Source organism: Symphalangus syndactylus, chromosome 2 (genome assembly GCF_028878055.3).
Source record: "Symphalangus syndactylus isolate Jambi chromosome 2, NHGRI_mSymSyn1-v2.1_pri, whole genome shotgun sequence".
Lineage (NCBI taxonomy): Eukaryota > Metazoa > Chordata > Mammalia > Primates > Hylobatidae > Symphalangus > Symphalangus syndactylus.
The window spans coordinates 15574096-15589562 of record NC_072424.2 but is presented as its reverse complement, the minus strand read 5'-3'; the positions used below and the strand labels follow the sequence as shown (position 1 = coordinate 15589562).

The following is a 15467-nucleotide window of genomic DNA, read 5'->3' as shown; positions in this document are numbered from 1 at the left end:
TTGGTTTATGCGCATGCGTGTCTCTGGTGCAGGTTCTCACCAAAGCTATAAGGGGCGGGCATTTGAAATGATGTGAGCCGGGAGTCGCTCTGCCTGCCCGTTTCTGCGCTGCATTGGCCGACACTTAAGCACTGGAAGAGAGGTTCCAGGGCTGGGCTGGCCTGGCAGGAGGCGGCGCAGTGGACACGCGGTCCGAGGACGGGGGCCTCACCCGCTGCCCCACGCTTGCCGCTTCCTGGGATGCCGCAGGCGGGGCCCTAACTCACAGCCTCCTCACCGGGGCTGGTCTCCGCGCCTGCGACTTCGACTGGGAGGAGCTTCTGGCGCCACCTGCTCCAGGATGCGCCGGGCCGCCGGGGACCGGGTCGCTGCGCTCGGCGACTGCCGCGCTCCTCGGGGAACCGTGAGGGTTTGAGTCTGGGATCCAGGAGAGCAGTTGGTGTCGGGTCTCTGCGGGGGAGCGGGGCTGCGAGGTGGAGGCGAGGACCGGGGTGGGCGGAGGCGGGGTGGGTCTGGCCAGGAAGTACCCGAGGCCCCGAGGCATGAGCGGGGGAAGGTGACCAGGACTTGGAATTTCATAAACGTCCCCGTCAGGGCTGCTGTCAAAGTCAGTCCGCCCATCTACCCTCAAACAAGCCACCTCCTCTCCACCAAAACAGGCTGTGTAAAAAGTCCAGCTACAGACGACCGCCGTCGACTTCATTTCGAAAAAGATACACTTTGTCTTTTATTGTGTTCTGCTCCTACTCCTATGCACACAGTAGGTGTCCAGTAATTTATCCGAGAATCAATTGCAGGGGACTGAGTAGAACGTTGATGATTGAGGAAAAAATAGAGGGGGAAGCCCCGATGTGTGATGCCTCCATTTCCTTATGAATTCTCTGTTGAGCATTTGTTGGAATAAACCTCATGGCCTAACAAGTGGGTTTTGAGCCATGTTCAGAAACTATACTGTGTGATGTTTTCACCTGTTTTCTTCTCAGCCAGAATCTGGTGATTTAGAAGAGAAGATTGAACAACCAAGATGAAAACCCCTGCTTTCTTTACCTGAGGTGTGGCCCTGATGGAGGTGAAGAAATCGCTTCTATTGGCATTTGAAGTTCAGCAAGAAATATGGAAGTGTACTTAGGCGAGGAGTACTGTGGAACCAGTAGGGGCAAGAATGTTTGTACTGTCCTGGATGACAGGTGTGTGACTTGTACGTGGGAAAGTGTTCTTCTGAATTGGTGTTTTTATTCTATTCACCTTTTGCAATATTGATTGACTCTCTGACATTGATGTTTACATTAGAGAAGAGAAGATAAAAACCTACTATGGGATAGAAGGTTAGACCATTAAAGCATCTTCTAGGCAATCTAGTTCAGCTTCCTCATTTTTAGGAATGCAGAAATTTAGAGCTAATAAAGGGGAGGTGAGCCTGGAAAGGGTCATACTAGTTAAAGTGTCCAGGAAAGAGTGCAGTCCTTATTGCTGCTTCTTGACTCTCTCCATAAACTCACAATTCTCTGTTTTCCAGAAATTAATTTAACAGTCAGTCTGGAACTTTGATCACATATTTTGTAAGGAACCTACAAGCCCAAGATTGTGCCGCACCAGCCTATTTAGTCCATATTCAATGTGTTATAGTTTGATCTTTTCTCTAGTCCCGTATAGGAACATTCTACGCTAATCTCGCCTTAATATAAATCAAAATGTCAACTATTTTATATATTGTGCATATTAGAAATAATAAATACACGACACAGGGTTATTAACCAGGTCACTTGAGAAGGGATCTCAACTCTTTGTCCCCTACCAGGCAAACTGAATCTCAGGATTTAACTAATGGCCTGGAAACAATTTATTTTTTACTGCAGCTGTTTAAAATGATAATTTATATAAGTGAAAAGATAATTTTTATTCTATTTTATTTTCAGTAAACACGAAATTATTTTCTACAAAAATTACTTAATATTGGCATCCTCCACTCATGCCTGTAAAATAAAGGTAGGTCATCACTAAATTTTAACTAATTTGACAATTGCAAATGTATGTATAATATACTTATGTACTGTTGGTTTGTTCATACAGTTAGTCCAACTTAGTCCCTGTTTATATGAAACTACGGTGCCAAGAAAACCACGTTTTGGCCCCATTATATTTAAAAAGACAAGAATTAGAGAAGTTGCAGAGAAAAGCACCTAAAAGCTATTTGGACTGGTACCTTTAATATGAAAAATATTGTTGAAGTGAACTTTAGTGATGTCATCAGTCTAAGAGTACTGAGCTACAAATAGCCCAAAGTATTAATGCCGTTCTGTTAGTTACTGCCTGAGTGACCTTGGGAAAATCTCTACATTTCTTTGGACCTACCTCATGGGTAAATTAGAGGACTAAAGAAAATAAAGCATTGTACTCTTTTTGTCTCCACATTATGCAGGGTTGTGAGACTTACTTTAAGGAAAAAGTTGGCCAGGCATGGTGGCTTATGCCTGTAATCCTAGCACTTTGGGAGGCCGAGGCAGGGTGATCCCTTGAGCCCAGGAGTTTGAGACCAGCCTGGGTGGCATAAGGAGACCCTGTCTCAAAAAAGAAAAAAAAATGAAAAGAATAAGGAAAAAGTTAGTGATTTTTATAGCAGGCAAGTAACAAACTTACAGATCAGATTGTTCCAAGACATTGTTTTAGGTAGTATATATTAATAGCTTTCAAAGTCATTTAAATAAAGTGATTTATTCAACAAATACTTGAGTGCCTACTGATACCAGATACAGGCTGTAGTAGGCATTTTGGAAGCAGCAGTAATAAAATGGAGCAACTATCCTTGTGTTGCTTATATTCAAATGGGATGAGACAGGTAACGAGCACACTCTGAATAAAATTGTGTTTTGTTTGGTGGCGAGAAAGGCTGTAAGGATTAAGAAGCAGAAAAGGGATAAGAGAGAGGATGAGAGGCGAGTGTTTAAATTTAACAGTGTTTTCTTAATTGTGAAGGATGGTCACGTCTTTGGTGCCATGGGTCTGAATTGACCTGTGTCTTTGGGTTACATATGGTTCTGTGTGTCTCTCTGAAGATGAGTATTTTTTGTAACTATTCTGTGGAAGTATATGTGAGTGCAAAGGGTCATTTCATTTAGGAAAATCTCAAGCCTACTAAAGCTTATTCTGAGGCAGCAGAATATGAAAGTTAAAAAAATAGTTACTGATGAATATTTTCAAATACTTATTGGAAATTTTGGTACATAATCACAACCACCATGTGAAATCATTGATATTATCCTCCCTCATGTTAACTCTGATTTGCATTTTGGCATTTGTCCAGGATCATACAGGCTATACAGAGCAGACTCATAACTGAACTCTGGTTTATCTCATTCTAAATCCTGTTTCCTTTCCACTTTGATACTGTTTTTCGTGCCACACATGAAATGTCTTTTGGTCATAAACATGAATGAAGAGAGGCAGCATAAAGCATTGGAGAGGGCACTGTTACAACAGCCAGGAGAGCTAGGTTCTAAGCCTGACTTTTACTAATTGGGTAATCCTTTGACAAGTTAGAAAATTACCTCTAACTTCATCTTTTTAAATGTGTAAACCAGTGGGTTACATGAGACCATCTTGACCCTGCCTTATAATTCTAAATGGCTCATTTATATTTAGTAATTCAGTAAACACTTTGGATGGGCTTCTGAACACCCTTATTTTGTATTAAAGAATATTATAGTAAGCTGCTGTGTGTTAAAGTCTCAGATTGGCATAGTCTATTCTGAGTTGCTTAAATAAATGAAACTTTAATTTTACCTTCTTTCATATATTTAGTATATTTTTTTAGTTTGAAAATGCCATTATCTTATATAAATTGTTCTTCTGAGTTTTATAATAAATGGAAACCTCTGACCATTACTGTATTAGGGAAAACTTGAAAATATATTTAAAGTTTATCTTTGTTTTCCTGAATACTTTACTCTTGCTGATAATACAAAGAAGTGACCTTAAATAGTGAATATTGTTTAATATTATTATTTATTTTCCTGAACTTTGTATTGTAATAGTTGCACTCCTTTGGTGAAAGGCAGTGTGTGTTCATCAGTAAAGTTGTGATACACATGAGAGCAGTTTCAGCAAATTATTCAACAAGCTCTCCTGCTCTAAAATCAAGAATAGACCTAGACAGGATCCAAACCATAATGGAGTCCATGGGGTCAAAGTTATCTCCTGGAGCTCAGCAGTTGATTAATATGGTTAGGTTTCAGCAGTGGGTAAGTAGAAATGGATGACTTTCCAGATCCCATTAAAAATTAAAAGTAATGGCTTTTTATAAGTACATGTAGTGATGTAAATTTTTTCTTTGAAATTTTGTAATTGATTTAACTGTTATCCTTATTTACTTGTGTAAAAAATAACATTTCATAGACTTGCCCTCCTACAAAATATTTTGACTACAAATCTTCACACTTTTTCGTGAATTCATTCACATATTCGTTCAGCAAGTATTTATTAAGCACCTTCTTAGTGAACAAGGCACTAGTTTGAGTACATTTCATGATGCAGAGCTATCAGTTTATAATTTGTCTTTAAGGATTTACATTCTAGGACATACAAATGGGGAAGGATGAAGAAGATTAGGAAAGGCTCACTAAAGGAAGTGGTACTTTTATCTAGGCCTTTGAAGGACAGGATTAGGCAAGTAAATTTGGAAGAAGGCCAATTCAGACAAAAAATAGGGTGAATAAAATCTTCAATGCTGAAAGAATTGGATATAGCTGAGAAATGCGTAGTAGTTCATTTCTCTGAAGCAGAAGGGTAGTAGGGGAAGTTTAAAGTAGATTTCAGCTAGGTCATAGTGAGAGCTTTGAATGCTACTTCACTTATTTTTTGAGATGGAATCTCACTCTGTTGCTCAGGCTGGAGTGCAGTGGCGCGACCACGGCTCACTGAAACCTCTGCCTCCCAAGTTCAAGTGATTCTTCCACCTCAGCCTTCCTAGTAGTTGGGATTACAGGTGCCTGCCGCCACACCTGGCTAATTTTTTTTTTGTTGTTGTATTTTTAGTAGAGACGGGGTTTCACCACGTTGGCCAGGCTGGTCTCAAACTCCTGACTTCAAGTGATCCACCCGCATTGGCCTCCCAAAGTGCTGGGATTACAGGCATGAGCCACCACACCCTGTCTGAGTGCTGCTTTAAATTTGTAAGTATTTCCACTGTCATGTGTAAGGTAAATCAAAAGAAAGTGAGACTACAAGGAGAAGACCAGCTACACGTTATTCCCCTCATCCAGATGGGCGAGAATGAGGGTCTAAGATTCAACATAGTAACATGATGCTGGATGGTGAAATGCTAAAACAATGGAGCTGTTGGGACTTTACAACTTACTTAATATTGGTGTTGTGGGAGAAAAATAGAATCAAATGTGAAATTGAGGCTTTAAGGATGGCAATACAAATAATCTAAATTCAACCCAAGGAAGGAGGATGCTTGGGGGGAAGAAAAGTTTAGTTTTGGGAATATTGAGTTTTAGCTGTGAATAAAACATTCCCTGGGAGGATATTGCAAACATCTGAAAACAGAGGATTAGAAATGGAATGAACCTTAAGTGGCTGGAAGGGAAGTTTAGAGGTGTACCCACAGTAGCTGACGGAGTGTGGTGAAGAGAGGGACTGAAGCAAGGAAGAAAGATCCTTGGAGAATAGCTGCGTTTGTACAGATACAGGGAGAGGAAAAAGGAACCAGAAATGTAGAAGGTAGCAGCGTGATAGAGTAGCAATAGAAAGAATTTGATGTCAGGTAAAATTCCCTAAGCTCTTGTCCTGTCTCCTCTTAGTTCTGCATCCTTTGGGCAAGTTGATTCATTTTTTTTTTAACACAAATTCTTCATGTACAAAATCTAAATCTAAGTGGTAACACTGTAACAATGTTAAATTTGACGTAAAAATTTAAAATAAATAATGCAAGTAAAGAACTCCTTGTAGATGTGTGGCCTACAGATATTAATGGAGTACCACTATTACCATGTGGGCTGAGTTAAGAGAACAAGGAGAGCTGAAGATTATGGAAACGACAGAAGGAAGAGTTCCAAAAAAGATGGAAATGTGTACTTTTCTTCCTCCCACACCGTGATCTCACTTGGATACCTCAGGAGGTTCCTAACTGGTCCTCCAGCTCTGCTAAAATTCATTCTTCACAGTGCACTCAGAATGGCCTAAGTTCTCATCCTGTGTAAGACTTTCTCACTGCTTCCCATCACACTTAGAATTAATCTTGATTCCTGACCCTGATCTCTAAGGTGTAGGCCCTGCTTGCCTCCTCAACCTCATCTCCTGCCATGTTTCCTTGGGCAACTTGCTCCAGACATTCTGATGTATACATTCTATAAATATCCAAATGTGTTTCTACCTCAGGACCTTTACACTTATAACTGTTTTCTTTCCCTAAATCTTGGCATAACTGACTTTGTCCTATCAGATTTTGGCTTAAATGTTACAGCCTCAATGAGATCTTCCCTAACCACCCAGTTTTAAGTAGGCTTTCCCTCCAAATCTATATCACGTTTTCTTCAGAGCCCTCTTGACTATTTTTACTGTTGTTTATATATTGGTCTGTTTATCTCATTAAAATAAACTTTATGCAATAGACACCTAGTCTTTCTTGTTTATGGTATGGAATATATGTACGATAAATGTGCCCTCTGGATTATCAATTAAGTACTCCCTGGAGATCTTGGGGGGGTCAGTTTGAATAGTGATGAGGTGGAAATCAGATTTTCAGGGATTTGATAGTAAATGGGTTTTTGGAATATGGAGGTACCCAGGGTAACGGGTTTATTTCAAGAAAGAGATAAGGAACTTCAAGAATCCCTTGAAATGTTTATAAAATGCAGATTCTTGGCCCTCACCAGTGCCCTGAATCCTAGGGAGTGGGATCCAGGAATCAGTATTTTAAACAAGCATCTCCAGATGAGTCTTATGCATAGTGTATTATGAATATAAACTCTATCTGTCTAGAGTTTTCTATGCATATAGAAGCATGTTCCTTCCAGTCAGTAGATTGTGTTGTAACCAATTCCCACCCCCTGTGTCTCCCAGCACACACTCTAAATCATTGCATCTGGAGACATTTGGGGAACACCCTGGAGAAGGAAGAATGTTAATTCTTCCTTTAAACGTGCTAATAAAAGACTTACTTCCTAGTAAGAAAGTTCTTATTTATGGAGTTAACAAACCAGACATCTATATATTGTCTCCCTAGAAAATGTCATATAAGCTTTGTAACTATCTGAGCATAAAATGGGGATGTTTCATGACTAAAACAACTCCTGTGTAATGGTGTAACCATACACATTGTCTAGGCAGGGTCTGTCCTGGAGAAAGGAAGCACCTGGGGACCTGTGTTGGAAGTCTCAGCCCCTCAGCTTTACTTCTGAATTGAGATTACTTGCTTTCTTGAAAGTTTTACTAAAGTTTGGTACTCTGAGTCATGTAAGTCTGAAATGGTCATCTGTGTGATATCTTGATAAATATAAAGGTTCTTATTTCCTTGTGTTTGAAGTTTAGATTGCTGGCTTTGTTTTTGCTTCACAATTTAGAATATTGAGTAGGAATTCCATATCAAAGTGTGTAGTATACTGTTGTCATTTAATGTTATCTGAATGAAAGAATGGTGCACCCCATTTTCTCAAAATATATTCCATTATGATTTATACGGTTTCCTTTTCCCCTTCCAAATAAAAATAACTTTTTCTTGTTTTTTCAAAATGATATATGAATTTTTTATAAGTAAAACTAATTTCATAAATCCCATAAGATATTCAGAGATAAAACACTTGATTTTTCAGAAATGTCACTTATATGAAATTGTGTGTATGTAATATATGAAATTATGTATACACACATATATAGTTCTTTACATATTCATATATATTGACACAATTCTGCATAAATATTTTTAATGTTCCTTTATGCTGCTCTATAGTCATTTTCCTCTAATATGAGATGGACCACATTCTAAGTGAGAAGTATATCCCTATGTCATTTTTAATAACTATATACTATGTCACTTTATGAATATTTTGTACTTATTTAATCACTGCTAGATTAGTGAGTATTTAGGCTTCTCAAATTTTTTGGTATTGTGATTAGCACTGCTAAGCAGAAACTTCTAAGAAAATTGTCAATTCTTGTGACTCAGTTGAGAGTACTGCATTTTATTACTGCTAATTAAAGAAGTCTTTGTAGTGGAAACATTGAAATATGCCAATGCCACTTTACTAACCATTCTATATTTATTTTAATATATTTTTAGAAAAAACTACAGTTAAATGATTAAAAGCCCCAGCTGTGGGGTTAAGTGGCCTGAGTACATGTTGCAGTTCTGCCACTTACTGGCTGTGTTACTTTGGCCAGGCCACCTTTAGCCTTGGTCTCCTCAATTTAATTTAATATAAAGTGATAGTAATATTACCCTACTTCATAAGGATGTTTTGTGGATTAGATGAAATAGTGCACAGTGCCTGACTCATGCTCCAAAAGTTAGCTGTTAATTACTCTAAAAGGTAGCTGTCAAGATTACTAATATTAACATTTACTTATTTATCTTGTTTAGAATTGTATTCCTATTGAAGAGCAGCTTCATTTGGTGTTGGGCAATACTGGATACAAGCATATGATTGGACTACAATGCTCATCTGCCTTAGGAGCCTTAGACAAGTCATCCTCCACGCCTTTCCCTTTTAGAACTGGATTGACATCTGGAAACGTGACTGAAAACTTACAAGCGTACATTGATAAAAGTACACAGGCATCTAGTGGAGAGAATTCTACAAAGCTTGATGAGTGTAAAGTTGTGCCACAAAACCATTCCCTTCTTGAAAATGATCTTAAAAATGCAACATCCCCTTTCTTACCAAAGAAAGCAAATGACAGCTCAAATATACCTAACTCTGAGTTGCTGCCTTTTCTCCAGAATTTATGTAGTCAAGTTAACTATCTTTTTGTGGGACATAAGGCCGAGTGACAGGAAAACATCACCTGATGAAGTCATTCTTGGTGTTGGGTAAGTATTTTAACACGGATCTAGTTTTGATTTGGTAGGTGGGAGAATTAGATGAAGAGAAAGAGAAGCAGATTTGTCTCAGTGAGTACTGCCTAAAATCTGTTTCAATAGAAAATTCTAGCAGCTTTTTTTTTTTAACAGCTTACTATTAATATACTTGTAGGGAATAACTATTCTACAGAGAACAGATTGTTTTGAAAGAAGTGCCTGTGCCTGTAACTGGAGGTGTTGCACACTTGTCAGGCATTTTGTGAGTTACAAGCATAGCTAATGGTTGAAGTTGAAAGTGATCCATATGAATGGAGAGCAGCTGTGGGAACCATAATATGTATATATTTTTTCCTGATTGTAGCAAATGAGCCATCATAACAGATTTTCTTTGTAAATCACATTTGACCTAGGCTAATTTTGAAGTCATCAAAAAATGTATTAACATTGTAATTATTTATAGCATATAGGCCCTTATACCCTGGTCTCATAATTCCAAGTTTGTGACAGTCCTGATTGGATTGAGGAATGGCTGAGTATTTAATATGTTCCCCATTCTTTACGTAGATAGAGCATGCTGAAATATTGCACTAGGCTAGAATTAAGGACTCAGTCAGAGACCTGGCTTAACTATTTTGCATTACTGGTTAAATCTTTTTTTTTTTTTTTCAATGTGTAAAGTTAGATATTTGTATTGGTTGAGATTTGTTTACGGTTTCCAACATTGTTAAAATTTTAGGAATTTAATTTATTTAAATAAAGGTGGTTCTTAGGATATAGAAAGATAACATTAGTGTTCAATAATTGGCGGTCTACATCAATGATAATTACTTGTTATATGAGATGGCATAGTCTTCAATTGTTGATAATCTGTATCAATGATAACTAGTTGTTATGTGTAATGGCAAAAAAAAAATTAAAAGACTATACAGTATACAGGGATTCAAAAACTGCTTGGGACACTTCTGGGTCCAGCTGAGATAGAATATTGCCATTCCTCTCAGATCCTCATTTTACAAATAAAAATCCTTGGACATAGTACAACGAAGAAACATACAAGGACTGTGAAAAGTAGAAAGAAGTCAGACTGCTTAGGGACTGTGGGATTTGAGGAGCAATGCAATGTTGAGTTTTTTTGCCTGCCATATATCTTGGATGGGGTGCCAAAGAAGTCTGCAACCTGGGACAACCAATGGGGACGAAAATTAAGAGCTTCAAGAAAAGCCTATTCCTTCTAACCAAAGGACCAGGAAAAGGGAGTCCTAACAAAACAAAACCTTTCAATAATACTTGTCCTACTCCAGTCAAACACCAATGGAAATACTGCCCCCCTGCCTGCCCTGTTGAATGAGGCAGTTGTACTCTGGTTTCTCTACTGGGGTGGTATCAGCAAGCTAAATGGTGAGCTGTTCTTCCATCTCTCAGTCAGAAGAAGTGGGCAGCATTCCAATTCTGCTACTGGGTGGTATCAACAGAGCCAAGTAGAAGCTAAACTTCCAGCCCCTGCTCAGCTGAAACCAGCAGTACTTCAGTTCTACCAGGGTGATGTCACCACTGCCCTGCAAAATCAGATGATACTTTAATTTTCTAGCTGGGGTGGTATAAGGAGAGGACGGGAGAGTTTGGAGCTGAAAAAATATCTGAAGAAATAATGGTTGAAATTTCCCCAAAGCTGAAATGGGGAAAGGCATGAACTCACAGATTCAAGAAGCTGAGTAAGTCCTACACAGGATAAATTCAAATAAGTCTATACCAAGTCATATCATAATTTTTTGAAAACGAAAAAATAAAAAATAAATTCTAAAAGAAAGCTGGAGAGAAACAACATATTCTCATAGAGAAATACCAAATTTGTCGACAGCTGATTTCTCATCTGAAATTATGGTGGCCAATAAGAAGAGGCACATTTTTCAAGTGCTGTAAAAGAACTGTGAGTCACAAATTGTATATCCAGCAAAAATATCCGTTAGGAACAAACAGCAAATAAAGACATTCTCAAATAAACGAAAACAGATTATTTTGCACTGGCAGGCCTACCCTTAAAGAATAGATAAAGCAAGTTATCCAAGGAAATGATGATAAAAGAATGCTTAGAACTTCAGAAAGGAAGAAAGATTGGGGTGGAGCCAAGATGGCCGAATAGGAACAGCTCCGATCTACAGCTCCCAGCCTGAACGACACAGAAGATGGGTGATTTCTGCATTTCCATTTGAGGTACCGGGTTCATCTCACTAGGGAGTGCCAAACAGTGGGTACAGGACAGTCGGTGCAGCGCACCGTGCGCGAGCCGAAGCAGGGCGAGGCATTGCCTCACTCAGGAAGCGCAAGGGGTCAGGGAGTTCCCTTTCCTAGTCAAAGAAAGAGGTAACAGATGGCACCTGGAAAATTGGGTCAGTCCCACCCTAATACTGCGCTTTTCCAATGGGCCTGGAAAACGGCACACCAGGAGATTGTGTCCCGCACCTGGCTCAGAGGGTCCTATGCCCACGGAGTCTCGCTGATTGATAGCACAGCAGTCTGAGATCAAACTGCAAGGGGGCAGCGAGGCTGGGGGAGGGGCGCCCGCCATTGCCCAGGCTTGCTTGGATAAACAAAGCAGCCAGGAAGCTCGAACTGGGTGGAGCCCACTACAGCTCAAGGAGGCCTGCCTGCCTCTGTAGGCTCCACCTCTGGGGGCAGGGCACAGACAGACAAAAATTCAGCAGGAACCTCTAAAGACTTAAATGTCCCTGTCTGACTGACAGCTTTGAAGAGAGTAGTGGTTCTCCCAGCACGCAGCTGGAGATCTGAGAACTGACAGACTGCCTCCTAAAGTGGGCCCCTGACCCCCGAGCAGCCTAACTGGGAGGCAACCCCCAGTAGGGACAGACTGACACCTCACTCGGCCAGGTACTCCTCTGAGACAAAACTTCCAGAGGAACTATCAGACAGCTGAATTTGTGGTCTCACGAAAAACCGCTGTTCTGCAGCCACCGCTGCTGACACCCAGCCAAACAGGGTCTGGAGTGGACCTCTAGCAAACTCCAACAGACCTGCAGCTGAGGGTCCTGTCTGGTAGAAGGAAAAATAACAAACAGAAAGGACATCCACACCAAAAACCCATCTGTACATCACCATCATCAAAGACCAAAAGTAGATAAAACCACAAAGATGGGGAAAAAACAGAGCAGAAAAACTGGAAACTCTAAAAAGCAGAGTACCTCTCCTCCTCCAAAGGAACGCAGTCCCTCACCAGCAACAGAACAAAGCTGGATGGAGAATGACTTTGACGAGTTGAGAGAAGAAGGCTTCAGACGATCAAACTACTCCGAGCTACGGGAGGAAATTCAAAACAATAGCAAAGAAGTTAAAAACTTTGAAAAAAAATTAGATGAATGGATAACTAGAATAACCAATGGAGAGAAGGGCTTAAAGGAGCTGATGGAGCTGAAAGCCAAGTATCGAGAACTACGCGAAGATTGCAGAAGCCTCGGTAGCCGATGCGATCAACTGGAAGAAAGGGTATCGATGGAAGATGAAATGAATGAAATGAAGCGAGAAGGGAAGTTTAGAGAAAAAAGAATAAAAAGAAATGAACAAAGCCTCCAAGAAATTTGGGACTATGTGAAAAGACCAAACCTACGTCTGATTGGTGTACCTGAAAGTGACGGGGAGAATGGAACCAAGTTGGAAAACACTCTGCAAGATATTATCCAGGAGAACTTCCCCAATCTAGCAAGGCAGGCCAACATTCAGATTCAGGAAATACAGAGAACGCCACAAAGATACTCCTCGAGAAGAGCAACTCCAAGACACATGATTGTCAGATTCACCACAGTTGAAATGAAGGAAAAAATGTTAAGGGCAGCCAGAGAGAAAGGTCAGGTTACCCACAAAGGGAAGCCCATCAGACTAACAGCTAATCTCTCAGCAGAAACTCTGCAAGCCAGAAGAGAGTGGGGGCCGATATTTAACATTCTTAAAGAAAAGAATTTTCAACCCAGAATTTCATATCCAGCCAAACTAAGCTTCATAAGTGAAGGAGAAATAAAATCCTTTACAGACAAGCAAATGCTGAGAGATTTTGTCACCACCAGGCCTGCCCTAAAAGAGCTCCTGAAGGAAGCACTAAACATGGAAAGGAACAACCAGTACCGGCCACTGCAAAAACATGCCAAATTGTAAAGACCATCAAGGCTAGGAAGAAACTGCATCAACTAATGAGCAAAATAACCAGCTAACATCATAATGACAGGATCAAATTCACACATAACAATATTAACTTTAAATGTAAATGGGCTAAATGCTCCAATTAAAAGACACAGACTGGCAAATTGGATAAAGAGTCAAGACCCATCAGTGTGCTGTATTCAGGAAACCCATCTCACGTGCAGAGACACACATAGGCTCAAAATAAAGGGATGGAGGAAGATCTACCAAGCAAATGGAAAACAAAAAAAAGGCAGGGGTTGCAATCCTAGTCTCTGATAAAACAGACTTTAAACCAACAAAGATCAAAAGAGACAAAGAAGGCCATTACATAATGGTAAAGGAATCAATTCAACAAGAAGAGCTAACTATCCTAAATATATATGCACCCAATACAGGAGCACCCAGATTCATAAAGCAAGTCCTGAGTGACCTACAAAGAGATTTAGACTCCCACACAATAATAATGGGAGACTTTAACACCCCACTGTCAACATTAGACAGATCAACGAGACAGAAAGTTAACAAGGATATCCAGGAATTGAACTCAGCTCAGCACAAAGTGGACCTAATAGACATCTACAGAACTCTCCACCCCAAATCAACAGAGTATACATTCTTTTCAGCACCACACCACACCTATTCCAAGATTGACCACATAGTTGGAAGTAAAGCACTCCTCAGCAAATGTGAAAGAACAGAAATTATAACAAACTGTCTCTCAGACCACAGTGCAATCAAACTAGAACTCAGGATTAAGAAACTCACTCAAAACCACTCAACTACATGGAAACTGAACAACCTGCTCCTGAATGACTACTAGGTACGTAACGAAATGAAGGCAGAAATAAAGATGTTCTTTGAAACCAACGAGAACAAAGACACAACATACCAGAATCTCTGGGACACATTCAAAGCAGTGTGTACAGGGAAATTTATAGCACTAAATGCCCACAAGAGAAAGCAGGAAAGATCTAAAATTGACACCCTAACATCACAATTAAAAGAACTAGAAAAGCAAGAGCAAACACATTCAAAACCTAGCAGAAGGCTAGAAATAACTAAAATCAGAGCAGAACTGAAGGGAATAGAGACACAAAAAACCCTTCAAAAAATTAATGAATCCAGGAGCTGGTTTTTTGAAAAGATCAACAAAATTTATAGACCGCTAGCAAGACTAATAAAGAAGAAAAGAGAGAAGAATCAAATAGATGCAATAAAAAACGAAAAAGGGGATATCACCACCGATCCCACAGAAATACAATCTAGCATCAGAGAATACTACAAACACCTCTATGCAAATAAACTAGAAAATCTAGAAGAAATGGATAAATTCCTCGACACATACACCCTCCCAAGACTAAACCAGGAAGAAGTTGAATCTCTGAATAGACCAATAACAGGCTCTGAAATTGTGGCAATAATCAATAGCTTACCAACCAAAAAGAGTCCAGGACCTGATGGATTCACAGCCGAATTCTACCAGAGGTACAAGAAGGAACTGGTACCATTCCTTCTGAAACTATTCAAATCTATAAAAAAAGAGGGAATCCTCCCTAACACATTTTATGCGGCCAGCATTGTCCTGATACCAAAGCCTGGCAGAGACATAACCAAAAAAGAGAATTTCAGACCAATATCCTTGATGAACATTGATGCAAAAATCCTCAATAAAATACTGGCAAACCGAATCCAGCAGCACATCAAAAAGTTTATACACCATGATCAAGTGGGCTTCATCCCTGGGATGCAAGGCTGGTTCAACATACGCAAATCAATAAATGTAATCCAGCATATAAACAGAACCAAAGACAAAAACCACATGATTATCTCAATAGATGCAGAAAAGGCCTTTGACAAAATTCAACAACACTTCATGCTAAAAACCCTCAATAAATTAGGTATTGATGGGACGTATCTCAAAATAATAAGAGCTATCTATGACAAACCCACAGCCAATATCATACTGAATGGGCAAAAAGTGGAAGCATTCCCTCTGAAAACTGGCACAAGACAGGGATGCCCTCTCTCACTGCTCCTATTCAACATAGTGCTGGAAGTTCTGGCCAGGGCAATCAGGCAGGAGAAGGAAATAAACGGTATTCAACTAGGAAAAGAGGAAGTCAAATTGTCCCTGTTTGCAGATGACATGATTGTATATCTAGAAAACCCCATTGTCTCAGCCCAAAATCTCCTTAAGCTGATTAGCAACTTCAGCAAAGTCTCAGGATACAAAATCAATGTACAAAAATCACAAGCATTC

The 15467-nt window shown here is 39.8% G+C and overlaps 1 protein-coding gene across 1 annotated transcript; it reads left to right on the top strand.

Moving 5' to 3' along the window:
• Positions 1-210: 210 nt before the first annotated feature.
• LOC129464976 (putative uncharacterized protein C10orf88-like) lies at positions 211-14530 on the top strand. Its single transcript, XM_063617153.1, has 6 exons — positions 211-435; positions 984-1187; positions 1917-1986; positions 4032-4238; positions 8579-8919; positions 14377-14530. The coding sequence occupies exons 2-6, from the start codon at positions 1114-1116 to the stop codon at positions 14471-14473; spliced, it is 789 nt and encodes a 262-aa protein (XP_063473223.1). The 5' UTR covers positions 211-435; positions 984-1113; the 3' UTR covers positions 14474-14530.
• The last annotated feature ends 937 nt before the right edge of the window (positions 14531-15467 follow it).